The following is a 26,522-nucleotide window of genomic DNA, read 5'->3' on the forward strand; positions in this document are numbered from 1 at the left end:
AGAAAATAATTAAAACTGAGAGCTGAAAAATCATTTTCCGTATTTTTACCTTATGAAAATTTTTTTATTAACCCTTTGATGACACTGACAAGCACCCTAAACCTAAAAATTCTTCGTAGAGTCTGTAAACTTTTAATTTGGAGCAGATAATTATTTTTTGTCAAGGGTTTTATTCTTGATATTCCCTTTTAAATCGGAAAAATCAATGTTAATTTCTGATCAACTAAAACAGACTAAAAATAACAAAAATCACAATTGTTAGCACCTTTGAACGGCCATCTTTCAAAATTCTTATTTAATCCATTTTAACACTTGAGGATCCAGGTTTCTAACCTCAAAAGTTTGACCTTCATTTTCTCTCAAAGAAAATATTTTTCCAAGTTTTCTTTCGATTATATTGAAGTATTGAAACATTCTTATACGAGATATAGAATTTATCACGAAATGTTAAATAGATTTTAATTCTGGGGCGATTAAAAAAATTCGAATTGGCCACTTTGGTCAGTAAAATCCTCCAAGGAAGGGTTAATTATACTATTTATCCAAATTACATAAAAGAAAAAGTAAATTATTTTATTATAATCTCTCCTAAACGTTATAAGAAACAAAATTAATTAATTTTAACCTATTTCCTTGAAAGCGAATTTCTGAAAATAGAATAGCATTCAAAATGGCGTCGTAGCAATAGCTCAAGTTAAATTAAACCGCTTTTAACAAATTCAGATACCTATACTAGAATTTTTCAGGCTAATAAAGCAATTTTTTGCTAAACTAAATACTGAATTAGGACAAAAAACAAAATAGTGACGTCATTGTTCACATTTTCGAGCAAAATATTTGCTGTCTTTTTCCCCGATTAGATCTCAGTGGACAATAAGAAGTCTTTGGGGATTTCTTATTCTCAATCTTTCATTCCTCAAATTAAAGGTTTTGCCATGAATCTACAGATTTTCCCAATAAAGAAACGAATAAACTCCTTTTCATAATCAGCTAAAGAATAATTTATGAGAATAAAAATCTTTTCTTCTACAGAAAAACCAAAAGACTCCACAAAATCCTCATCAGCAGCAACATTGGTTGTGAAAATTCAAACTGAAAGCAATCGGGAAGGGAAACAGAAGAAAGACGTTAACCAAGATCTTGGACATCTTGGACCATCTCAGAAAACCGCAAAGAGCATCCAGGAAAAAGCTGATCTCTTGGATTACGTGATGCGCGAAGATGGGAGTGTTTTGTGCAAAATTTGCGGAGAAATTCTCTCAAGTCGTACCCACTGGTATCGTCACAAGTACAAAATTCACAGCCCCATCAGTGCTCCAGGAAGTCATCCCAGTGCACTCTTTCAGTGCGAGCAGTGCAGTGCGTTCTTTAAATCGCGCAAAGGCTACATTGGGCACCTGGCTAGTCGACACAGCAGCACACAGGAAATTTCAGTAAGAAGTGTGAAGCAGGAGGATGGTCCAGAGAAGATCACGAGAGGAGAAATCCTGATGGATTCCCTTGATGAATCATCCTGGGAGGAGCAGAGGAAGCGCGATGAGGAACTCGTGGCAGAAATCATAAAGCGTGTGAGGAGAGAATGTGAAGCTCAGGGAGCTGCAATTGGTCGTAGAGGCTACAACAGGCGAACAACCATCATGAATTCATCCTGATGCACCATCGTGGAGGACGGAAGGACCTTTCTTCTGAGGCAATCTGAATCAAAATCACCGAGAAGCGATAAGAAATGAAAAGAAAAATCATTTAAAAAGAATTTCCTCTTATCCCCCAAAGAAAGACTTTAAATGTGCCAAAGATATCCAGGATCATCCAACTATAATATATCAATCTCCTCAAGAGTTAGTTCCTGAACTAATTAGAAAAGTAATGAATTTGTAAAATGTTTTTTTCCTGGGGTTTCAGTAATTTTCTGCTCAACCATGTTCAAAAGTTCTAAGAAACTTTTCCCACAATTAAAGCCAAATTTTTCAAAGAAAATAAATACAAAAAAATGTGGATGAAATACTAGAATTTATCAAATTAATTAATAAGGTGTTGTGATATTTGTGAATTTAGCTGTAGAGAAATAAAGAAAAGAATTTGAAAAACATTCCCTGAGGGCCCTGAGGGGCTAATAAAGTCAGACAGGGTTAAGAAATAGCGCATAAACAAATGATTGAGTTAAAAGATGTTTAATCACAATTGAGTCAATCAAATTGATCAATGATTGCTCAAAAATTGATAAATCAATTGAGTAAATCAGTCGATTGAGCAATTATTGAGCAAAACTCGATCAATTTCAGCTCTATTCTGATTTATCAATAATTGATCCTCTATGCGGACTTATATTGAGCTCAATATTCTATTTTCAATGTTCTAACAAAAAAAAATGTAAAAATAACTGAAAATATTAAAAAATTACCTAAAAATTCTCGAATAAAATATTTTGAAATTGGCGGGTTTTATCTCTCACTAGAGGCGCTGCTGTCACAAAGTGGAAATTCCATAAAAATGATTTTTCAGCTATTTTTTTTTTCAAAATATTTATTTTTCAATAACTTTTTACAGAGAATTTGATAATTTATCTAAGAATTTCATACAAAATGCTGTCCTATGGATGCTATGAGAGTTCCTATTTCTTGGATCTCTTGCTCTCTCCTCGAGGCGGTGGGGCTTTTCCACGGAGAGCTCGTAATCTCTTCATTTCTTCCTTGAAATCCTCATGCTCATCCCGGAATAGGCCGTAGGAACGGAGATGCCTCATAAGCCAGCCAACTTCCACATGCCTTGGGTAGTAGTTGACGTAGTAATCATTCTTTTCCACCGGCTTTGCACTGAACATCTTCACCACTTTCATGGATTTGGAATTTGTCGGTCGTGCAACTTCCCCGAAGATCCTGTTGGAGAGGTACTGCATCCTTCGGGCATATGGGGTAGTCAGGTTCACCAAATCCTTGTATTTTGACATTTTTCCACGAGATTTTCCACTGTTTTTCCTGATTTTTCAGCAATGTTTTCAATTTTCACGTGTGTGTGACTTTTTACATAAACAAACTGAGCGACAAATCTCAGCGACGAACGAAAAGGCGGGATTTTCAAAATAGAAAAATTAATAATCCGGAATTTATTTAGATTCAAACTTCATATTACTGAGTCTCAGGATGAAATCCAGCAGATGCATTTGTATCTTAATATCCTTCGGGTTATCAGTGACGTAGAATCCTGGAACGCCGGCCCTTTCCAGCGTCGACTGCTGATCCTTAACTTTCTGATCGAGGTGCAAAACTAATTTGATGTCAGTCTCATTCATCTTCTGGTTGTGCTTAATCTTCATTAAGCTGAGAATATGCGCCAATTCCTCCTCATCGTGAATCTTTGACATCCACTCCTGCACTTCGATGTTATGCTCAGTCTCCACCTGCTGCCGTAACTGCTCCAGGTGCTTCTCCGTCACATGTTGAATCTCCATCAATCCCTTAACTATTTCAAAGATTGTGTCATTTAGCAGGGAATTTGCTAATCCTGTGAGTAATTCATAAGGGATTCTCATTTGGTAAGTCCTGGGGAAAATGTAGAACAATGAAAAAATATCTTTTGGTCATTCAGGACGTTCAGAATGGGATGAAAAACTTACTCAGGAAGTTCTGCATGAAAGGATTTGAGATGTTCTAGGAGAAAATACAATTTTCTCTGCAAATATTCCGGCGTGGGAGCTTCAGGGATCCCTTCTCCAGTCATTGAGGTGTTTTCCACAAATTCTTGTGGATTTTCTGAATTTTCTTGCATTTTTTTTCTAACAAAAAACACGCATTTTGCAACAAAATAAACAAAACAGTTTAGAGTTTGAAAATTTTAACATTCATCAGTTTGACGTTTTGAAATCTTTCTTTTGAAATTTATGCTAAAATGGAAATTTTTATGCTTTTTCCACATTTTAGCTGTGTTTCTTTCAGACACAGCTTTTGTGTACCGAGCAAAATCGAAAGTCGTCAGATCGGGCTCAAACTTGGGATGAGCACGAATTAGGGTCCCCACATTCCAAAAAACGTATGCGCCAAAAATTCTTTTTTCCGGCCGTCCGTCCGCCGTAGTTCAACCATAAATTGCAAGAGAACGGTAATAGATAGAGACTTGCGGTAAACGGCAAAGTTTAAATATCGACCTGAAGAAATCCGATTATGAGGTCAAATCCACCCCCCCCCCCCCCCCCCCCCGTCCGCCATTTTGAATAACCTCAAAATTTTGTTTTCGCTATATCTCAGCCGCTATTATGGCTAGAGGCCTGAAATTTTGATATGTTGTAGGGGCCATCAATACCTTTCCAAAGATACCTCATTTTCGAAAATCGGTCAAGCCGTTTAGTCAATATGGCCGCCACAATTTTTCATCGAAAATCGACCATAACTCGAAAACGGCTTGACCGATTTTGATCAACCCGGGGTCAAATGAAAGCTCTCAACAAACCCTACAACTCTTTAAAACATACGAAGTTTCCAAAGTGACCGCTAGGGGGCCAAAAATCAAAAACAAAATTTTCGATGAGTTTTCGATGAATATCTCGAAAACTTTTGCTTCATTTTTTTTTTGATATGTTATAGCTGACTATATTATCTAGCTCCATGCCAAAAATGAAGAAAATCTATGTCGCCGTTCTCGAGATATAGCCTTCCAAAGTTGGCATGTCATATCTCGGGTTCTACAAGTCCGATTTTGATCAACTCAAGTGCAAATGAAAGGTTTCGTGAAGCCCTACAAATGTCTAGAACATTGCAACTTCGAGAAATGACCGCAAGAGGCGCTAAAGTCAAAAACAAAGTTTTCGAAAATTTCGAACTCGAATTTTTCGAAAATGGCGACATAATTTTTTTTCATTTTTCGATATGTTATAGCTGACTTCAAGACCTTTCAAACAAAAAAAAATTTATGAAAATCTATGGATCCGTTCTCGAGATATGGCCTTCCAAACATTTCTTAGGGTATGACTTATCAACTTTTCCAGACTTTGCGCGTAATTAAATAAATTCGCGTTCTAGTTTGCTCTCACAAAATTGGTACACTGAAAGAAACACAGCTCCCGTAAGCTTGGTCAGCTTACCAGTACATTTTTTTTTTGAAAATTAGCAACAAACAAATAAACAAAGTCAAAATTTAATATTATTTTTCAGTCTAAAAAAAAACATGAAAATAATAGAAAATGAAATAAGAAAAATTAAAGAACATTTCCAATATTTCAATGGAAAATTTCCACTCCTAAAATTAAATGGAAATGTCAAAGTGTTGACGTGAGGTGTGCTGGAAAATGTAAATTACCCACGAAAAAGTCCAGAATTTTCATCCTAATCCCAAACTGTGTTACCCAAAAATAGTTAAAAATGAACCAGGACACTCCAGAGCAGGTAATTTCCTATAAATCCTTCCAGATTCTCTGCTGGATTCCTCACAAAACTTATTTATTTTAGGGTGCTTCTGGTGAAAAGAAGACAAGCAGCCCCTTCGAGGCCATGTCTCGGGATGAGCTAATGAGAAAATGCAAATTCCTCCTGAGTCTCGTTCAGAAGACCAAGCAATCCAAGGAGGGTAAGTCTGAAAATCTTCTAGATTCCTGGAAATTTTAATTAATTAATTTTTCTTTGCAGAATTAGTGGAGGAGAATAAGAACCTAAAGGAAGAGATAACTAACTATGAGTCACAGAAGAATGCCGATAAGAAGTGCCTGAAAGCAATGCAGGAAGTTGTGGAGTCGCTGACGGAGAATAAATTAAATTCTACAATAAAAATCAGTGAACTCGAAGGAAGTGTAAAATCCTTGGAGAAGAAGCTGAAGGAAGTTTCTCTTGAGCGGGATAAGTCCCTGGAGGCGCTGTCAATTGAGAATGAGGCTTTCAAGAGGCAAATTAATCGATTAACTGATGAAAATGATTCCCTGGCTGCTGATGTCACGAACATGGATGTGAAGCTGAAGGAAGTCAGCAAGATTGGCGTTGAGCAGCAAAATCTTCTGATCCAGCTGCGAGAAGCCACCACCAGCAGGGAGCAAGAGAGTCAGCAACTTGCGCAGACTCAGGAGAAACTCGCTAAGCTCACGGAAGAAAATACAAAACTCCTCGAAGACTTGAAAGCCACGAAAGAAGAGCAAAATAGGAAGATCGCTGAGTGCCAGGAAGAAGAGAAGAAGGCAAAGGAAGAACTGAAAAAATCCAGTGAAAAGATGAAGCTGTATAGAAATAAAATCGTTGAGATGTCTTCAAAACTGAAGCAGCTCAAGAAGTCCTACAAGACTGTCGTTGAAATTGTTCGAGAGTATTCCATCACAATCCCCGCATGGCAGCAGGAGATGCAGAAAGTAGCTGGGAAGATGCAGAAATTCATTGAAGAGAGAGATTTGGAAGTTGAGAAGTTCAAGGAGAAGATTCGTGAGTTAGAAGGGTTGAGTGAGAAGCAAAACAATGAAGAAGAAGCAAAAGAACTCGAAGAATGCAAGAAAGTAATTAAAGATCTTGAAGAAAAGGCAAAGAAAATGGAAGAGGAATTCGCAAGAAAGGCGGAAGAATATGAAAAATCTAATAAACAGTATTTAGAAACTGAAAATCAGCTTCAGCAGAAGATAGAGAAGCTCACAGAAGCACTAAATGATAAAGAAAAGCATCACGAAGAATCAAATAAAGCCATTGAAGATCGTTACAGGGAAGAAAATGAAAAATTGCAGAAGGAAGATCAGGAACTTATAACGATATCCCAGCATTTAGAGGAAGAATTGAAGACAATTAGGGAAAATTTTGCCATTCAGGAGAAATCTCTGCAGGAAAACTCACAAAGCATCATTGAAAATCAAAAAGAAAACATTCAAAGTCTTCAGGAGGAAATTCAAAAGCTAACTGAAGAATCCCAGAAAATGGAGGAATTGTTAAAGAGGAAAGATGAAGAACGGGAAACAATGGCAAAGGCCTTAAGAGAAGAGTCTGAGAATGTCATAAAGAATCTTCAACAAGAAATCCAAGAATTAGAGAAAAATTCCCAAAATCTTGCAGAGAAACTACGAAGGAAGGAAGAAGAACAAGCATTAGCGGAATCAATGCGAAACGAATCAAATAATCTCCTTCGGGATCATGAAACCAACATTCAGAAACTCCAGAATCACATTCAGGAACTAACTAAAAAGTCTGAGAATCTAGAAGAGGTGCTAAAGAGAAAGAATGAAGAAAACGTGGCTCTTACAGAATCCCTGGAAAAAGAATCAAAGAATATCATTGAAAATCTAAGGCAAGAGATCCAGAAGCTTCATGAGGAACTTCAAGGAATTACCGACAAGTATCATTCCTTGGAGCAAGAACTACAGCGAAAGGATGAAGAGCATACAAAACTATCGGAATGTTTGCAACAAAAGTCGGAGAATATCATCCGAGATCAGGAGACAAACATCCAAACACTTCAAGAAGAAATCCAGAAACTTTCAGAACATTCTGATTCCTTGGAGAGCAAATTGAATGAAAAGGAATCACAGAATTCTCAAATGGAGGATGCATTTACAGAGAAATCGAGAGAATTGCAAGAAAACCACGAAAAGAAAGTGAAGGAACTTCAAGAAATCATCCAGGAACTTACAAAGAAATCCCAGGAAATAGAAGAAAAACTGAAGGAGGAACAACTCGTTAAAATGGAAGCTTTTCAATCACAGAACTTACTTGAAAATCAAACGAAAGAAGTTGAAGGATTGCAAATCAAACTCCAGGAAGTTGAGAAAGTCAAAGAGCAGCAATCAAATCTTATTCAAGAACATCTTGAACACCAGAAAGCCTCCAATTCCAAATGTCAAGAACTAGAAAACCAGCTCCAGGAGAAACAGGACGAATGTCTAAAACTAAAACAGATCCTTGAAGATCAGAAAATGATCATTAATGACATTCAACTCAAAGCCCAGGAAGGTAATGACAAATCAGCCGAATTAGCTGCATTGATCCAGAAAAAGGAGGCAGAGAGTGAAGATCTAACTAAGTCCTTCGAAGACAAGCTGAGAATAATCCTAGAGAAGCACGAAATGGACACACAAAGCTACCAAAAAGCAATAGATCAGCTGGAAGCAAAATCCGCAGAACTTGAAATAAAGATTCAGGAGAAAGATCAATTGTTGGAGGAAAAGTGCAAAGAGCTCAAGGATTGTTCTTCAGCGCACAAACAAAAGCTAGAAGAGTTGGAGTCACGTTATAGGCTGGAAAATGGAGATCTCCTGAAGGAAATGAAGGAAATCAATGAGGTACTTAAGGAGCGTGGGGAACTCATTTCCAGGCAACAATTGGAATTAGAAACATTCCAGACAACAACTGAAAAGCTAAAAATGCAACTTCAGGAAGCCGAACTGAGGATTGAAGAGCTCCAGAAACGTCCTCTGGCATCGCCTGATTCAATGGCATCCACATCTCAGACGCATCTTGCAGAGTCCACAGAATCTTTAGAGAATTTCGAGGAGAAATACGCAAAACTCCGAGTTTTGGCTACGAAGTTGAAGAAGAAGGTCAGTGAACAAGGTGTGCAAATAGCAAACTTGGAAGCAGAAGCAAAGGATCGTGGAAGTCTTCAAAAGGAGAATGAGAAATTGCGAGAAACCGTTGAGCGTCTTGATTCTGCTGATACAGGTGATGTGAAGTCCTTGAAGAAAGAAAAAGAAGCCTTCTTGATAACTCAGCGGCAACTTCAGAAGGAGATTGAGGAACTCCGGAAAAGTCTAGCTGATAGCAAAGCTCAGCATAAGGAAGCCGTCCAGAGGGAGCAAAATGTAAAGAGTGAGCTGGAAAAATCAAAGGCAGCTGCTAAGAAATCCAACGTTCTGTCCCTGGAAATTGATGCCTACGAGAAATCTCTTAATGAAGTCTCCCAGAAGCTCGATGCTAAGAAACATCAAGTTAAGGACCTCGAAGCAAGTCTCGAGAGTCAAAGAGAATCGATAAAGACTCTAAATGATCAGATTCGTGTCCTCGAGGAAAGTTTTAAATCCGAACAGAATCACTCGGCTGAGTTGAAGAAGCAAATTGATTCGCAACAGAAGAAACTCCGTGAGAGTGATCATGAGAAAACAGAGCTACGTCTCAAGCTCGATCAAGCGAATAAGGCAATCGATGCTGGACGGCAAGATCTTGAAGAAATACGTGGTCAATTGTCGGAAAAGGGTCAAGAGACTGAGAAAGTCGGGTCGATTTTGCAAGCAGAGCGAGATAAGTTTGTTCGTCAAGTTTTCAATCTTGAAGAGGAAGTTTCACGTCTCCGAACTGAAATATCGGAAAAGTCTAAAGAACTCGAAGAAACCCTTGCAGAGTTCTCCAGCTATAAAGTTCGCGCTCAGGCAGTTCTAATGAAGCGTCATGAAACAAAGGATACAAGCCGGGAAAGGGAGCTTGAGGAAGAAGTCGCTGCTCTTCAGAGTACCGTTGAGAGTCTCAATGCGCGTCAAGCATCAATGAAACAGCAACACGATGAGCTGGAAAGGATGGTTAAAGTCTTCCAGGATGAGAAAATCCGCACGCAAACGCGGTTGAAGGAACTATCAATTCAGCTTGAAGAAACTCGCCTAACAAATGAAGGTCTTATTGAGGCAAACAAGAAGCAATTGCAGGATCACCAAGAGGCGCTCAAAGTTCAACGGCAGCACATTGAGACGCTAAATGCCTGCTTTAAAACCCAAATTGATGATCTGCACGAGAAGTACTCGAAGGAGCTCGCAAATATCCGTGTTCAGCCGGAAGTTCCGGACTCGTCGAATGCATCGGAGGTTCGTAGAGAGGATCGTTCAAGATTCCCCTTTGATATCGCAACGACAGATGAGCAAAAAATGGACCTAATGCTGATGGAGCGGGAAGATGGTGAAGGGTCTGAGAATACATCACAATCTTCGCAAGTTGTGGCACGGAAGACAAGTAGAGGACGACGGGATTTGATCCCATTGGATGAATTGCTGAATTCTCCTTTTGAAGATCATGCGCCAGCCTATGAAGGGGCTGCGTCCATTTCACCGAATGCCGAACTTCAGGCCACGAAGGAGAAGCTCCAAGCGAGTGAGAATCACATTAAACACCTGACAGCTCTCCTGGCGGAAGCAGAACAAGATCTAGCAAAGTTGAGTCAACTAAATGAAATGCTAAAGGAGGAGGTACGACGGCAGCAGAGATCACTAGAACGGGAGAGTCACATGCATAATTCTGAGTATCTCAAGAACGTCATCTTTAAGGTAGGAACTTTGAGATTCTTTAAATTCTCAAGTTAATATCACCAAGTATTTTAATCGTCGGAAAAACTGACAACCTCAGATCGGGCTCAAACTTGGTATGTGCACGTTTAAGACATCCCACATTACGAATGTTCCGGACGTCCGGGACTCCACACTTTGCCTTATATCTCAAGAACGGTGACAGATAGAGATTTCGGGTTTAACCTGCTGGCCGCCAAGACCTTGGAGCTTCCTTAGAGCGCCAAGGTGGGGTCGTTGAACGACCCCAAGAAGGAAGTCGATTTTCTCATAAACTATAAAACCGGGAACTGTCGGGTCACTACCTTTAGACTCCTTATATAGTCCTCTTGCCCCTTGCATCACAAATTCGCCACCCGGAAACACGCAGAAGAAGATATTAGGGAAAAACATTTTTCACTCATTTTTCACACTTTCTTCGTGAGAAATTTGCCACGAAGTTGACCGCAACTGCTATTTTTTTTCACTACTTCCCCACATTCCCCTCACTTCCCGCACCGTGATAAATGGCAATATTTCTCGAATATTCTTTATTGTTTTGCACATTTATATGCTTCTAATTATGTTTTATGTTGTTTATGTTACTTATTCGCGATAATTCTGACACTGAGAAGGTAAAGTGAGAAAGTAAACACAACCCTTCAACCCCCTTCAACCATATGATTTATGATGTGACTAACTTCATTCTGAGAAATTTTCCGCAGCATGGCCGTTACACCAATTTTTGAATTCCCTTCTTCTACATTTTCCTTAATAACTTTTCTTGTGGTGGACGGATTGAGCTGAAATTTTTACACAACCTCCTCAGATAACCAAAGAACTTATTTCCAAAAGATGGGAATGGTATCTTTTATATTTATTAAGTTATAGCACGAAATATAGGGCTGGGGTCGTTCAACGACCCCGCTTGGCGGCCTAGAGGTTAAAATTTTTTTGGATATGTGGGTGTAAAGTTTCATTTTTTCGCATTTTCGAAATCCAAAATGACCGCCGTCCGCCATTTTGAACTACCGTCAACCACTTTCCTTATAGCTAGAGGTCTGAAATTTTAGTATGTTGTAGAGCTCAGTTAGACGTTTTCATCAATAATCCGTACTTGAAAATTGGTCAAGCGGTTTAGCAAATATGGCAGCCTAAAACAAAGAGTGCTTTTTGATATAACTCGAGAAAGGCTTGACCAATTTTGACCAACTCAAGCTCAAATGAAAGGTTTCAAGAATCCCTACAACTGTCTAGAACATTCCAAGTTCCAAATATGGCTGCAAGAGGCGCTAAAATCAAAAACAAAATTTGCCTAACTTTGAGGGGTAATATTTCCGAAACCCCATTATCGATTTCCTTCAAATTTTGATATGTTGTAGCCTGACTCAATATCTTTCACCAGTCCGAAAATGAAGAAAATCTATGTCGCCGTTTAGAAGATATAAATGTTTGAAATGTTCTAAGAGCCATATCTTCTAAACTGCTTGACCGATTTTGATAAAATTGGTATCAAATTAAAGGTTTTGCAATTCTCTACAACTTTCTAGAACATTAGAACCGTTATGATTGACTTTATTAATTGGTGTGAATTCTTTTTGTCTGCAGTTCCTAACCCTGAGCCAAGGGGATGAGAAAGCGCACCTGGTGCCTGTCCTCAATACCATCCTCAAATTAAGCCCAGAAGAGACGCAGAAACTGCATTCAGTGGCACGTGGGGGTGATGGAATTGGTTGGGGGAGCTTCCTACCGATATGGTCGAATCATCAGTAAATGAATTTGTCGAAAATCGTTGGAATTTTGTAAATAAATAATAATTTTAAATATTAAAAGTTTGTTTGATTAAAGGGATTAAAGAGATAAATTGAAAATTAAAGGAAATGTATTTGAATTGTTGGAGGGAGGGTGCATCCTGTGACTCCCCACGCTCACCGTGAGATGGAGAGATGAGCAAGGAAAGACAACCACCGCTGTGTAGTTGGGAAATCTATTTATCGATCGGGTGGTTGTCGACCATTCCCGGGGAGTATCAAAGCGCAGGAGCACCTCCGTGGCAAGAGCGCGAGTGAAAAATCTGTTCTTTCGTTCGTACGTGCTCGTGGTGAGTGGAAGCTCTCGCTGGTTTTGTGGACTCTTCCGTTGGAAAATTTTGTGTGGCTGTTCCTGGTGACTCCATTACGGCATCCTTTGTACATCCCCAAGAGGTATTGTCTTCCTTCCTTAATTAAAGTTCCATCCCTTTGTTCCTTTTGCGTGGGAGAAAAAATTCTCCTGATGAGGAAATTGTGGAAAATCTTCTGGGAAAAGGGCTGGGGTGTCTGGCGGAAAATTTTCTCACAAGAAAATGCCGGCTTCCATCTTGGGATGAAATTTTCATGGAAAAATCTGCATTTTCCGCTAATCTTGAGGCGATTTTCCTCCCCAAAAATGAAGGAATTTCCCCGAATTTTCCTCATCTTTCCAATAGAAGAGAGAGATTGTGGGAGAAATGCATTTCCGACGGGATTTTTGTGGGTATTTGCGGAAAACGTGGGGTGAAGAAAATTGCGTGAGAAAATCCTTTCTTTTTTCCTCCCGGAAATCATTGATTTTCACCACAAACTGAGCTTCTTTTCTTGAATATCCCAGCAAAAAACCTTCCACATGGATTTTATTCTTTTGTATTTCCTTCATCAAATGGAAAAATTCTTTTCATGCTTTTCCACCACATTTTCCATCTTATTCGGCATTTTCTACCCCACTTGCAAATAATTTTATCGTCACCCCCACACAAACCCTCCCTCCCTTGGGGCGTGTGTGTGAAAATTTTCAGGTGATTCTTTTTTCATCATCATCGCAAAGAAAATGCAATGAGATTCCCCCTAAACTCAGACCACAAAGCTCTCTCTCTTTCTCTCTCTCTCTCTCTCTGCAAAAGGTGAGGAATTTTGGGGTGGTGGGTGGCTCAGCAGTGGGTGGCACGCCGGTTCTCCGTAGACGCCATTTGCCAAATCAATTTCCTCCCCTTTTACCGTACCCCTTCCACCCCCAACTGGGTGAAAAAAAAGAGACCAAACTTTGTGGAAAAACTCACATAAATTTTCCTTTTAAGCCTCATTTTTAACAAAAGAAATTCTATAGGTTGCAAAAGTTGCACGCGAACGTTGCAGCAATTTTGCACATCTCACGTTTGTTCTTCTTAATTTCCAAAAATAAAATTTGCATTCGTGCATCAGAGAGAGGCTGGCGACATGGCGAGAAGAGGAACAAAAAAAATCCCTTTCAATGAGTATTTTTGGAAGTGAATTCGCGGTATCTTCATTGCAGGCATGGCGCCCATTTAAATGATTTTCCACACACAGAAAACTCTTGTTTTATAAAGGAAAATTTTCCAGTTTGCGAAAAAAGTTTTCTCTTCTCACAGATTTTTTTTTATTTGGACGAAAACTTCCGCAAACTTTCGTGAAAAGAGAATGACTTTGTAGGATGTAATCCCTTTTCAAGGAAAATGTTAAAGGGCATGCAAAAAAAATCACATCATCAGACATTCTGGGAAAAAAGCTTACGCTAACAAGCTCCATGTTATTTGTTCACAAATTTTCTACATTTCTTCCCTTGCTGACCTCTCTTCTGAGACTTTTCCGCGAATTCCCATTTCCATTGCAATTAACTATCGGTAGGGAAAAAGACATAAAAAAGTGGTTTTGGAGGAGGGAAAATTAGTTGGGAAACTTTGCAATTTGCAATAAAATAAATGGAAGCTTTTGATGATTAATTAATTATAATTTATGTTTGATGATTGAATATTATGAACTTTTTGAACTTTCGTAACTTTTAATTAGCTACCCTTCTGGGAAATGTTTTATTTAAATGGAACTTCATCATATTTTCCTTCTTTTAATTTATTTAAATTCTTATCGGAAGTGAAAGAATCAATTTTAATATGCAATTGACTTAATTGAAGGTTTCTATTGATTTTAATTGGACGGAATTAAGTTTTAAAGTAACTTTTGGACTTTGAAAATACTTTGAAAATTGAAATGAAAGCTTCGTCATGAGAATTCACTCGAATTTTAGTCGCTAAAGAGATAATATTCAATGAATATTCAATATTTCTCTTTAATTTTCGAGAAGATGGTAAATTTAATTTCAGTAAAATATCAAAAACTTTTCCTCATATTTGCCTTGGTTTGTGCTTCTATCAATAGGAAATGTTATGAAGGGGTAAAGTGGAATAGTTAAATTCCCATAAAATAATTTCTTCCGTTTCCTTATAAGACATAAGATTTTCATTATTCAATTTTGTAGGAAATTTTCCTGTTCTACGATTTTCTTGCAGATCCTGCAGACTTGTTTTTCCTATTTAATGGAAAATAAGACTTTTAAGCTTTTTATATGAGCTTTTCTTTTAGATTGTGATTAAATTTATACATATAAAATTGAAGAAAGAATCACAGCTAAAAGTTAATCACTACTATTTCTTATTGCCAACATGTAATTTGTACAAAAAGGGTACAACCTCTTAAAACATTAAACTCTTTAAGTTTTTCTTTGGAGGTCAAAATAAATTATTTTCATGCTAAAAATTACATTAAAAAATTTTAGAAAGGGAATTTTAAAACGTTTAAAGGAGTATTTTAATGCAGAAAAAATATTTTAAAAAGCAGTTTCACCTCCTTAAATAACGAAAAAAGTTTCGTATTTTATTTAACAAAGATATTCACTAAAAATCATTTAAAAGTTATCCAAGAAAATGATTTAAAACTCAATTAAAACCGCAAAAAGCTATTATTTTTATTGATCGTCTAGAGCTTTCTTTCATTAAGGTTTGATATATGTATGTAAATATTAATTTTGTAATTAAATTTTATAGTTCTTCAGCAATATTCTTTTAAAAACTTTTCTTTTTTTTCTATCTTTAACACAAAAATACATTAATGATCTTAATTTAACGTTGGTTAAAACAACAGCAAAAATACATTAAGTAAATATTACATCTAAAAACACAACTTTACAGAAAAACTATTTAAGTTATCTGAAAATCGTCCGTTAGTTTGTAATCAATAAATTAAGAAATAAATTGTTTATTTCTGTAGAAGAAAGGTTGTAAAAGAATATTGCTGAAGAGCTATTAAATTTAATTTTAAAATTAATATTTATATACTTTCGATCCTTAATAGCAGAAAGCTCCAGAATATCAATAAAGATAAGAACTTTTCTCACGCTTTTAATTTTGATTGACTTTAAAAGCATTTTCTTGGATAACTTTTGAAAGATTTTTTGTGGAAATTTTCATTGAATAAAATACAAAAAACATTCACCAAAAGCTCATAGCTCTACAATTCTGGGAAAAAATATATATATATTTATGCTAAAAGCTTTATAAATAGGTAGGGGATAAAATGCACCAATAGTACTATTTTTCAAAATTATCTTTTTTAATTTTAATTTTAATCATGTCAATGAATCGCGTATTCTGTTGGGATGGATAAAGTTGATTTTTTTAATACAGATAGTTAATTATTTTAATGTATTTTTTAATGTATATTGCGAGTGGTTTTCCTCACATTAATTGAGATTTTTTAGCTCAAGGCATTGCAATCATGACGTCAATAAAATAAGCTTTTAAGATTTCAAATTAAATCAAAAGCTTTTATGAATATTAAATTCTTTATTGAAGCTCTAATCAAATCTAATACATAAATTCTCATCAAATCAAACATTTTTGCAGTAAGAACAATCTCTGAGATCTTCGCGCGAGGAAGGCATCTCCCACCTGAAGATGGGCAAGGAAAAGATCCATATCAACATCGTGGTGATTGGCCATGTGGACTCCGGTAAGTCCACAACCACGGGCCATTTGATCTACAAGTGCGGCGGCATTGATAAGCGCACGATTGAGAAGTTCGAGAAGGAAGCCCAGGAGATGGGCAAGGGCTCCTTCAAGTATGCCTGGGTGCTGGATAAGCTGAAGGCTGAGCGTGAGCGTGGTATCACCATTGATATTGCCCTGTGGAAGTTCGAGACAGCCAAGTACTACATCACCATCATCGATGCTCCTGGGCACAGGGATTTCATCAAGAACATGATCACGGGGACGTCTCAGGCTGATTGCGCTGTGTTGATTGTTGCCGCGGGAACGGGGGAATTCGAGGCGGGAATCTCCAAGAATGGGCAGACGCGTGAGCACGCCTTGTTGGCATTTACTCTGGGGGTGAAGCAACTCATTGTGGGGGTGAATAAGATGGATTCAACTGAGCCACCATACCATGAGGCTCGCTACGAGGAGATTAAGAAGGAGGTGTCGTCGTACATCAAGAAGATTGGCTACAATCCCGCAGCTGTGGCTTTTGTGCCCATTAGCGGGTGGCATGGGGACAATATGCTGGAAGTTAGTGAGAAGATGCCGTGGTTCAAGGGATGGTCTATTGATCGCAAAGAGGGGAAAGTTGAGGGGAAGACCCTCATTGATGCTCTTGATGCTATCTTGCCACCATCACGCCCCACCGATAAACCCCTTCGTCTGCCGCTGCAGGATGTCTACAAGATCGGTGGGATTGGAACTGTTCCCGTTGGCCGAGTTGAGACGGGCATCCTTAAGCCAGGTTTGTTAATCTATATTGATTGTTTAATGGGAGCAAGGAGCTGATTGTTGAGTGTCTTTCAGGGATGGTCGTTGTCTTTGCTCCGGTGAATCTAACAACTGAAGTGAAATCCGTTGAGATGCATCATGAGGCTCTAGCTGAAGCAATGCCCGGTGACAATGTTGGCTTCAACGTCAAGAATGTCTCCGTAAAGGAACTTCGTCGTGGCTACGTAGCTGGGGATTCCAAGAATCAACCACCGAAGGCTGCAGCTGATTTTACAGCTCAGGTAAATGATTGAAATTCTTAATTTTTCGTCTTTGGGAGTTTTAAAGGATGTTTTGTTTGTTCCTTTCCAGGTGATTGTGCTCAATCATCCTGGTCAGATTGCTGATGGCTACACACCCGTCTTGGATTGCCACACAGCCCACATTGCGTGCAAATTCGCCGAGATCAAGGAAAAGTGTGACCGTCGCTCCGGGAAGACCACCGAAGTCAACCCGAAGGCCATCAAATCCGGTGATGCTGCAATTGTGAATCTCGTGCCAACCAAGCCCCTGTGCGTGGAGAGTTTCTCGGAATTTCCACCCCTGGGGCGTTTTGCGGTGCGTGATATGCGTCAAACGGTGGCAGTGGGTGTGATAAAGTCGGTGAATTTCAAAGAGACCACCACTGGCAAGGTCACAAAGGCCGCCGAGAAGGCCCAGAAGAAGAAATAACTAGAGGGCCCCTCATTCATCAATGCAACCACACTCAAATACTCAAGCAACAAACAATTATTAGACACTATTGCTGCTATTGTCTCTCAAGCCATCATCTACTACATCTACTTGACCGTTGCATCATTCGCAAGTGTCCACGGGGATGATGAGAAAAGCACCGGGAAACCCAAAATCCTCACACTCTTACATTCCTCCCATATGTTTCGGCACCACCGCAAGGCTTTCCGCAGGAAAAGCCCCAACCACATCCTCGCACCGCACCATCAATATCTCATTCCGCACCCTGTAGCTGCCACAACAGCTATTAGAATAGCCACATCCGGTTGTGCTACATTGCAATGCTAACCACAGATCCACCCCAACCCCCACTTTTCATCTCTTCTTCCGCACACAACAACTATCCATCCATCCATTACCCCCAGGAGGAGAGAGTGAAGAAGAAGTTAAATGAAGAAAATCATCCCCAAACGGACGTGGAAAGGGAGGGAAACTTCCACAGCAACCCTCTGTGTATCTATCTGGGAAATAAATCCCATAAATCCCTCACATTCATCCCCCCTGCCCTGGATCCCTCCAGGCACTCACACCGAGATAATAAATGCATTTATTGCGAGGGAAAAACGAAGAAAAACCCTCAAGAATTAACCCGCAAAATGTGGGTTGTCTTCCGTGCACAAAGAAAAAGAGAAACTTTCAACCCTTTAATGCATCATCCTCATCATCCCTTCATATCCTCAATCATCACTGCATCCTTATAAAAGACACGGATAGAAGAGAAGTTGAGACGAGAGAGAGAGAATGAAAGACATCCCTTGGAAAACGTTGTGATGCTTGTGAAATGAGCAAAATGGTCGAGAATATTTCTATTTAAGCAAGGTTTTAACAAAATATATTAAAAAAAAAGAAATTATTGTAGTATTGATTTTAAAAGAAAAATTGGAATGAATTATTAGAATGTGAAAAGTTGTTTCCTGAAAAATTATGTAATAATTATAAACATCAAATGAGCATTAATGCTGAGAAGTAATTCAGAAGAACACCACAAACCCCATCTCCCCTATTTCAAATATATCTTCCTAAATGTTTGCCCCACCAGGGCAGGAAAGAAAATAAATCTCAAAAAATTCAAATAAAAAAACTCTCTGGAATCCAATTTAAATGTATGTATGTGACATAATCAATTACAAAGAAAATGATGATAAAAAAAACAATTAAAAAGAGGCTTGAACAAATGTATCTCGTCAATCTGAATCATCTGTCTCCTCTTCAAGGCTCAACCTTTCGAGGTTCCTGGCTTTGAGGTACTTATCAACGTGCTCCTGAATCGTGAGAAATTTCCGTATTTTCCTCCGCAATTGCTTCCACGTCTCCTGCTCAATGTTCTTGCGATCATTCACCATGGCGCGGTAGTTCAACTGATACTTATCGAGGTAGTAAGAAATGAGACTTTCCTGACCTTTAGAGAAGCGGAATCCACTCTCACGCGGCGCATTGGCATTCTCCTCCAATTTCTTCGCCACAAATCCCTTCGGAGGACGTTTCTTTGTCTTCTTCTTCTTCCCCTCCTCCGGGGCGAGGGCATTGGAATTTATTTCATGCGGAATTATTCCCTGACTCAGATTCTCCTGGATTATCCGGACACGTTCCCTCTGCGTCTTCCGGAAGGGTATTGCAGCATTTGGATCACTCGATAGTCCCATATTGCGGAAATTCTTGCTCACTGGTTGGTTCTTTTGCCATGCATCTTCCACTTCCGGACTAGGGATGAGGAAAAACAACAAAATTTAACTCCAAAAACAATCAAAAGAGCAAATTCTTGAAATTCTAACCATCTTATCGTTCCATCCTTTTTCTGCTTCTTATTCATACGCTTCCGGTTGGCAGAATAATTATACGTCTTCTTCCTCCTTTGTTTCCTTACTTTCACCATTTTTCTTGCACTATCTTAATCAAATTTATCAATTTAAATTGAAAGAATTTTTGCAAAAACAGAAAATAAACGCACGTGTTTTTGTTTACATTTGAAACGTCAAGTTTGAATTTCTCCACTTGGTGGCGCTGTTGACAGGAAGAGGAGGCTTTGACATTTTCGACACAACCCAAAATAAAAATAAAGCTTCCAAATCAAGGAGTTTTCTCAATTTTCTCGGGTTTTTCTCAAGAAATACGCATCAAGAGTGAAACAAAGCGTTTGCAAGTGAAGGAAAGATGGATATAATGTACACAGGAAGTACACTGAAGAATAGGGAGCTCCTATATCGACTTATAATAAGGTAAAAAAAAATGATTGAGATAAGTCTGCCGGTGAATTTTCACAAAAAGTTTTCCCTTTTTTTTCAGCCAATTATTCTACGATGGATATCACAATTTAGCCGTGGAGCTGTCCACAATGGTACGTGCTGACCCACCATGTCCACCGAGTGATCGTCTCCTCAATGTAGTTGTGCAGGGATTGCAGGATGAGGCAACAAAGCGTGAGAATAACTACGATGAAATTGCATGTGGAATTGATTTGGAATTTGAGACAGAAGGCTCCAGTCTGGCACCGGAGCCAGCTTCCTATGAGACAGCCTATGTGACATCCCACAAGCAGGCTTGCCGTGCTGGAGCATTCAGCTTCGACGGGCAGCTCGTGGCGACGGGAAGTGTAGATGCAAGTATCAAGATTCTCGATGTTGATCGTATGCTGGCCAAGTCAGCACCGGAAGATCTCGATCCAGGGCGTGAGCAGCAGGGGCATCCAGTTATTCGAACATTATACGATCACACAGATGAAGTGGCTTTCCTGGAGTTCCATCCGAAGGAGCAAATCCTCGCTTCTGGCTCCAGAGATTGCTCCGTGAAGCTCTTTGACATCTCCAAGGCTTCCGTGAAGAAAGCCCATAAGATCCTTACGGATTGCGAGCCCGTGCGTTGCTTATCCTTCCACCCATTGGGGGATTATCTGGTCGTTGGGACTGATCACCATGTCCTCCGGGTGTACGATGTGGCCACGTCGCAGTGCTTTGTGAGTGCAATCCCATCGCAGCAGCACCGAAGTGGGATCTCCTGCGTCAAATACGCCCAAACAGCTAAACTCTTTGCATCCGGAAGTCTCGATGGGGCCATAAAGATCTGGGATGGAGTCAGCGGGAGATGCGTTAATACCTTCTCAGCTGCCCACGATGGGGCTGAGGTGTGTTCTGTGGCATTCTCCAAGAATGGAAAGTATCTCCTGTCATCGGGAAAGGATTCCCTCGTGAAGCTCTGGGAATTGAGTACTAGTCGTTGTTTGATTGCCTACACGGGTGCCGGGACGACTGGGAAGCAGGAGCACAGCACTCAGGCTGTCTTCAATCACACCGAAGACTACGTTCTCTTCCCCGACGAAGCCACAACGTCCCTGTGCTCATGGAACTCCCGGAATGCTTCACGTTTGCATCTCATGTCGCTCGGCCACAACGGCCCAGTTCGCTACATCATCCACTCCCCCACCCATCCGGCATTCCTCACCTGCTCCGATGACTACAGGGCACGCTTCTGGTTCCGACGCTCCAATACACACTAAATTTCCCCCAATTTTCCGCTGCATTTTCATGTATTTGAGGACAAAATACAAAAAATTGATGTATTATCAAAATTTTTGGTTGTTTTGAATTTCCCCGCCAAAATGTGACGGTCACGTGATAGACGCAACGCCGCCATATTGAGTTTTGACGTTTTATTGGTGTTTGCGTGCGCGTCCGTGCGGGCAGATATTTTTGCATAAATCACCATTTTATTGCTATTGCATCGCCCCGAAAACATCTCAAGAAGCGCTGTAAGTGTTCCGTGAAGAGAATTTCAGTGTTATTCTGTGCGATAGAGTTGTAAAAGTGCGCGGAAAAGATGTCAGAAGCACAGCCAGCCAGTCCGAAGGTGGAGGAGAATGACAAGTTAGAAAAGACCCCGCCGGTAAGCAAAAACCCAACATTTCCGCCACATCTACGCATCTGACCTCATTTCCCTATGAAATCTCCAATCATTTTCACGGCACGCCATGTCAAATATTGTGCAATTGAGGTGAAAAAACGCGTGGCTTCGGTGTTGGCGCATAAAATTCCTCGCTTTTTTTTTCTTCGCCTCCCTCTTCGTTTGTGTGCGTGCTGTGATGTTTCATGCATGTTTACACCACCTCATCGGTGAAACATGATGCTTCATTCTTGTTTACTCTTCACACCTATTGCAAATACAGGCCAAGTTGGTATGTGTGTGTGCGATTTATCTGAGTATGCGTGTGATTGTGTGTGTGTGCCTGAACGCCCCGAACGGCGAAGGTCATTCGCGCTGTTTTGGTATCCGCAACATAACCTCACTTTTGCAAAAAAGGAGGGAAATCCCAAAACAATGGAAATCTCAATGATAAAATAAGAAATGTTTTAATTTTGCAGCAGCCCAAGAAGACTCCAAGTAAGAGGAAGACAGGGCTGGAGCGAGCACAGGCAGAGAGTGAGCAACTGCTGAAGACAATGGGAGGAAATATTGAATTGGAGGGTGGACGCAGAACCCGCTCAAGCTCCAAAGCTTCCACACCATCGACAAAGGATGTGTCAACGCCACCACCAGCCAAGAAAGCACGCAACACTCCAGCTACCCCCACAAGTGGGCGACGTGGACGTCCGAAGAAGCTGGAAAATCACGAGGAAGTCGTTGAGGTAAGATCCCAAAAATTAAATTTTAAATGTTTTTTTGAAAGAAATTCAAGAGCAAAACGTCTTTTTTGCAGGAAAAGAGTGAGGAGGAGAAGACAGAAGAGAACAACACGGAGAAAGCCACGGAGTCAGAAACTCCCGCCAAAGTGGATGACAAAGTTGATGAGAAGTCTGATGAGAAGAAGGCAGATACAAAGGAAAATGATGAAACTGACGCAAAGGTCGAGGAGAAGAAAGTTGAAACAGTGACCAATAACAAGAGTCCCGAGAAGATGGAAGTTGATGCAGTTGCGGCGGAGAAGAAGGAGGAGAAGAGTGCAAATACGGAGTCTGTGACACAGAAAACTGAATCAGCACCTGTTGTAGCTGCGACAGAGGAGAAGAAACCTGAGGAGACAACGAAGGACGCCAAGACAGATACGCCAGAATCAAAGGCACCAGATGATACAACACCGAAAGCTACTCCAGAGAAGAAAGATCAGACAGATGCTGTTGAATCTTGTAAGTTTATCACTTTTCTCTTCTTTCCCGGAAGAAAAGCAAATTTTAATGATTTTCCCCACATTTTAGGTGAACCGAAAATATCTCCGAAACCCACTGAGGAGGTTGCAGCACCCTAGAGGAAGTTGCAAAAACAACCCCCGTAAATTACAATCCATCAACAACACACAGATCCAACTGAAAAGAAAAGAAAAAAATGTAAGGAAGATTTTCTCATTTATTTTCTGTGAATTTTTTTTATTAATTTTTTTGACCCTCCTATATATTTTTTTTTTAATACAAAAAATCAACTTTGACACCCCCCAGAATATTTAATTCGGGATAAGTTCGCATAGAAATAAAAGTTCTTTTTCTATATTAAATTTAATTGACAAGTAATGAAGGTAATTTTGGAGTAGTTGTATAAGAAGCACGTAATAGTTTAGTGAATGTGCCAATATACTGCCAAAAGTTGAGATTAAAGTTTTCAAAAAAGAAAATATTTAGAAAACCAATAAATTGGTCGAATTTTGAAGTAAATATTTTGATTTCTGTAATGAGAGCATTTTTGTGGATCAAAATCTGGAATTTGTTAACAAATAAATGAATTAAAATGATATTTTTAGCTTTTAATACGCGAAATGAATTTCTTTTTATTGAAAAAGAAATTGAAGGCTTGTTCAGAATAAACTGCAACTTAAGAGTGAAGAATCTAAAGCCAATTTAACATTAAAACGTTTACTTACAAGAAAATCTTAATTCTGAATGGAAATAATTGCAAAAAAACTACAGATGAAAACACCTGTAACAAAAACAAATTCTACAACGTTGGGACTCGAACCTGCTTCACTTAGTGTTTTGGGAGTGACAAATGAAGTTGAAGCGCTATAACCAATTAATGTAACAGATCTACTGAAAACTTTAAAAGAATTACAGAAAATAATTTTAAAAAATGATCTAATTTTGAAATCTTAGCCAGTTTTTCATCGAATAATTTACAATTAAAAGACTTCTAAAGTAATTTTGCAAGAGTATTGAACGAAATTCATTTTTTTTACGATTTAGCGGTCGATTCTGTCAAAAATCGTTCCTATTCTCTCAATTCTTAAGTTGTAAGACTTTTGAGTATTTTATGAAAAATATATTTTTTTAATTTGATATCTTGATTTTTTTTATATTCTTAATAAGAAAAAAATGAAAAATCCATAATAAAAATCTTCAGAGGCTTTAAGAAAGATTTCTTTTTAAAATCTTTCGTTTTCCTTTATTACTCGACAGTTGAATGATCAAAATCTTGAAGTAAAGCTCAATTTGTAAGAAGAGAAAAGATTTTTGACAGAATCAACCCTTTACTTGATAAGTTTGACAATTTAACAATTTTAAATAAAACTTTTTACAATTTTTACTGATTTTTAAATATTTTTCCAAATCATCCTAAATTGCAGGGAAATTATTCTAAATCAAATTTTTTTTTAATAAAAACGATTTATTAAATAAAAAATTCCAAAATCTCAACATTTAATACAAATTCTTTACTATTATGTGTTTCCTACACAATGCAAAAGAAAAGGAAAAGAAAAAAGATAAATAAATTGTATATTAGCATGAAATACATTTTATGTAAATATATTAAAGTGAAGAAGATAAGAAAAAATATTAATGTACGTTATTAATATTCAAGGAGTAAATTTTTTTCTATATTAAGAAAATAGTTCATAATTTACACTTGTTACTACACAGATTAAATTAAAGCACTTCTTATATTTGTCGTAAGGTGAATTTCCAAAATGAGAAGAAAAATTAGAAAAACAAATCTCATTATGAAAATATAGAAAGAGAGAATGATAAGTATAGGGAGGGAAGAAGTCTTAATGTCTCACCAGATAATATAGGTACAAAAATCAGGTGTTATTGCCATACAAGTTTTTTTTCTTCGTTTTATGTATAAAACAAAACATTTTTCTCATATTTTTAATTGAGAAAGAAAATGAAAAACAAATCGTTCAATACGGAAAATCATTTTTAAAATAAAACAAACAGCACAATCATGGTGTTTGCTCTTGATTATAATAAAACAAATAAATATAATCACGAGAAAGTACCTACTATAGAGAAAAGGGAAAAATATATAAATTTATTTGTAATAATTTGTTCAACAAAACTCATAAAAAATGTGTTAATTTGATAAAAATTTGTCTCTTTGCCACTGAAAATTTATGGGAATTGTTATATTTCTTTTACAGCCCGTCTCTGCATCCAAAAAAAAAGAAAACAAATGAAATTTACGCAGATACTACCACACAATCTGAAGCAATAAGCCCCACAATAAAAGAGATCCGAGAAATATAAATTAACGTCTTCGTACAAATATGGAAAATCAGTGAAAGAGGGACAACAAAAAAAGAAGAAGTAAAAAAAAAAACAATGAATTTTTGTCACTGAAAACTGATGCAAAAAAAAAGTTATTCCAAGAAAAATACAAAAAAAAACCCACGAGATAGATGAGGTGGAAGGAAGAAATGTTCATGAAAAATGCCATTAACCTAATATGTTCTCATAATATAGAGATGATTTGAGGGAGGAGGAAGAACTTACATTTTAAAATAATTCTTTTTTTTATTACATGTGTTTTGAGGGATTTTTTTTGATAGAGAGAGAGAAGTTGAAATTTTGCATGAGTCAGGAAGGGAACAAGAAGAAGTAGCAATATATTAGTTTTGTTTCTTTCACACAAAATGTACAATGTTCTAATATATCATGAAATTTTCACCTTCGAGAGGTCAGCAGAGTGAAATGATTTTTTTTCTATAGAAGTCTTCATAAATATTGTCAGAGATGAAATTTTTAATAATAAATGACTCTAAAAAATATATAACCAGTTGTATTTAATGAAGCACAGCGAGAGAATGAAAAAAAAAGGTGATTTTTGAATGAGCTTTACCCAAAAATTTCGAACTCTGACGGAGGTTTTGAACCTTCCTCATTATATTTTTTTTTTATTCGTTCCTCCTGCCGATAACTCGCACTTTCACCACCGAAAAGATCAGCACACGCGAAGAAGCGAGAGAGTCGCGATCGCACACAATTGTCATGTGGATTTGCCCTCGTGTTGCCCCGACGAGTCATTACCCAGATTTCGAATCAGACACCGCATTTCCGTGTCTTCACGTCGTGCACACCTCCCCAAAAAATTCTCAAACCTCCACCAATTCACCTTTTCCCACACTCGCTCAACAAGCACCACAACCGCAGTGATCAATGCCTTTTGTCGTGCAACATAAAAGCATAGAAAAGCTGCTGAGAGGAAATTCCATCATTGCCAGGAACAACGAATCTCTCTCTCCCTGCAAGAACTTCGCAAAAATACGTTAATTGCACCCCAATGGATTTTCCAATGAAAATTCATGAGCAGCACCGAAAAAAGCAGTAAGATATGAAATTTCTTAAATATTATAATTTAAATAGTTATTGTATTTTAAGACTTCACACTGCCCATTCACATGACTGCCAATTGTTACGGAGCTCACAAAAGAAATTCCCATTGAGCTTGCACAAACACGACGATGATGGTTTAGTAAATGAGACGGCAAATTAATCAAATTCGCTTTCAGTGACTAAATGAATTTTATTTTTAAAACCCAAAGTTATCTAATATTTTTTACTTCAATGTTAATCCCTTTATTTAATAGTGTTTTGAATGGGAAACTGACGGTGTGGATAGGAGGGGTCGGGGCACGAATGGATATAGGGAGTGACGGAGGCAGAGAGGATTTTCTTAGGGATCTAAACACTCTGAAAATTCAGGTAACTTAAGTTTATTTTTATTACTGAAAAAAAAAAATATTTCGGTGCTTAAAACTACAGAAAAAAATTTAAAGAATTTCAAACATCTTAA

The 26,522-nt window shown here is 38.2% G+C and overlaps 9 protein-coding genes across 13 annotated transcripts in view; 5 read left to right on the plus strand and 4 right to left on the minus strand.

Annotated features, from left to right (window-relative positions):
* Positions 1-26,522, minus strand: part of LOC129792487 (STAM-binding protein-like A) — a 781,560-nt gene that overhangs the window by 563,070 nt on the left and 191,968 nt on the right. The window lies entirely within an intron of this gene.
* Positions 27-2,412, plus strand: LOC129792833 (uncharacterized). The gene has a single exon (XM_055832206.1). It carries the CDS (start codon positions 1,005-1,007, stop codon positions 1,650-1,652), a length of 648 nt encoding a protein of 215 aa, XP_055688181.1. The 5' UTR covers positions 27-1,004; the 3' UTR covers positions 1,653-2,412.
* On the minus strand, positions 2,515-3,040 carry LOC129792864 (28S ribosomal protein S33, mitochondrial). The gene has a single exon (XM_055832254.1). It carries the CDS (start codon positions 2,945-2,947, stop codon positions 2,612-2,614), a length of 336 nt encoding a protein of 111 aa, XP_055688229.1. The 5' UTR covers positions 2,948-3,040; the 3' UTR covers positions 2,515-2,611.
* Positions 3,072-3,825, minus strand: LOC129792768 (gonadal protein gdl). Its single transcript, XM_055832125.1, has 2 exons — positions 3,614-3,825; positions 3,072-3,539 (listed from the first exon to the last, which is right to left on the minus strand). Exons 1-2 carry the CDS (start codon positions 3,763-3,765, stop codon positions 3,104-3,106), a joined length of 588 nt encoding a protein of 195 aa, XP_055688100.1. The 5' UTR covers positions 3,766-3,825; the 3' UTR covers positions 3,072-3,103.
* Positions 5,245-12,024, plus strand: LOC129791412 (GRIP and coiled-coil domain-containing protein 2). Its single transcript, XM_055829582.1, has 4 exons — positions 5,245-5,375; positions 5,439-5,556; positions 5,616-10,195; positions 11,801-12,024. The coding sequence occupies exons 1-4, from the start codon at positions 5,352-5,354 to the stop codon at positions 11,963-11,965; spliced, it is 4,887 nt and encodes a 1,628-aa protein (XP_055685557.1). The 5' UTR covers positions 5,245-5,351; the 3' UTR covers positions 11,966-12,024.
* Positions 12,213-18,709, plus strand: LOC129792300 (elongation factor 1-alpha 2). The gene is made up of 4 exons (XM_055831212.1): positions 12,213-12,396; positions 15,903-16,776; positions 16,839-17,044; positions 17,115-18,709. The coding sequence occupies exons 2-4, from the start codon at positions 15,954-15,956 to the stop codon at positions 17,472-17,474; spliced, it is 1,389 nt and encodes a 462-aa protein (XP_055687187.1). The 5' UTR covers positions 12,213-12,396; positions 15,903-15,953; the 3' UTR covers positions 17,475-18,709.
* On the minus strand, positions 18,626-19,505 carry LOC129792751 (nucleolar protein 16). The gene is made up of 2 exons (XM_055832100.1): positions 19,307-19,505; positions 18,626-19,235 (listed from the first exon to the last, which is right to left on the minus strand). The coding sequence occupies exons 1-2, from the start codon at positions 19,405-19,407 to the stop codon at positions 18,719-18,721; spliced, it is 618 nt and encodes a 205-aa protein (XP_055688075.1). The 5' UTR covers positions 19,408-19,505; the 3' UTR covers positions 18,626-18,718.
* LOC129792388 (cleavage stimulation factor subunit 1) lies at positions 19,543-21,096 on the plus strand. Its single transcript, XM_055831395.1, has 2 exons — positions 19,543-19,750; positions 19,818-21,096. Exons 1-2 carry the CDS (start codon positions 19,686-19,688, stop codon positions 21,022-21,024), a joined length of 1,272 nt encoding a protein of 423 aa, XP_055687370.1. The 5' UTR covers positions 19,543-19,685; the 3' UTR covers positions 21,025-21,096.
* On the plus strand, positions 21,165-25,410 carry LOC129792655 (myb-like protein V). 5 transcript variants are annotated; one of them, XR_008750822.1, is made up of 5 exons: positions 21,165-21,410; positions 21,887-22,150; positions 22,201-22,648; positions 22,718-22,846; positions 24,871-25,410. XR_008750822.1 is itself a non-coding variant. In XM_055831964.1 (4 exons), exons 1-4 carry the CDS (start codon positions 21,345-21,347, stop codon positions 22,765-22,767), a joined length of 807 nt encoding a protein of 268 aa, XP_055687939.1. In that variant the 5' UTR covers positions 21,165-21,344; the 3' UTR covers positions 22,768-23,244. The 5 variants fall into 5 exon arrangements, 1 of the variants encoding a protein (XP_055687939.1); XR_008750830.1 differs by having other exon boundaries at positions 22,222-22,648; XR_008750833.1 differs by having other exon boundaries at positions 21,890-22,150; positions 22,222-22,648.

This window comes from Lutzomyia longipalpis, chromosome 1 (assembly GCF_024334085.1).
Source record: "Lutzomyia longipalpis isolate SR_M1_2022 chromosome 1, ASM2433408v1".
NCBI lineage: Eukaryota > Metazoa > Arthropoda > Insecta > Diptera > Psychodidae > Lutzomyia > Lutzomyia longipalpis.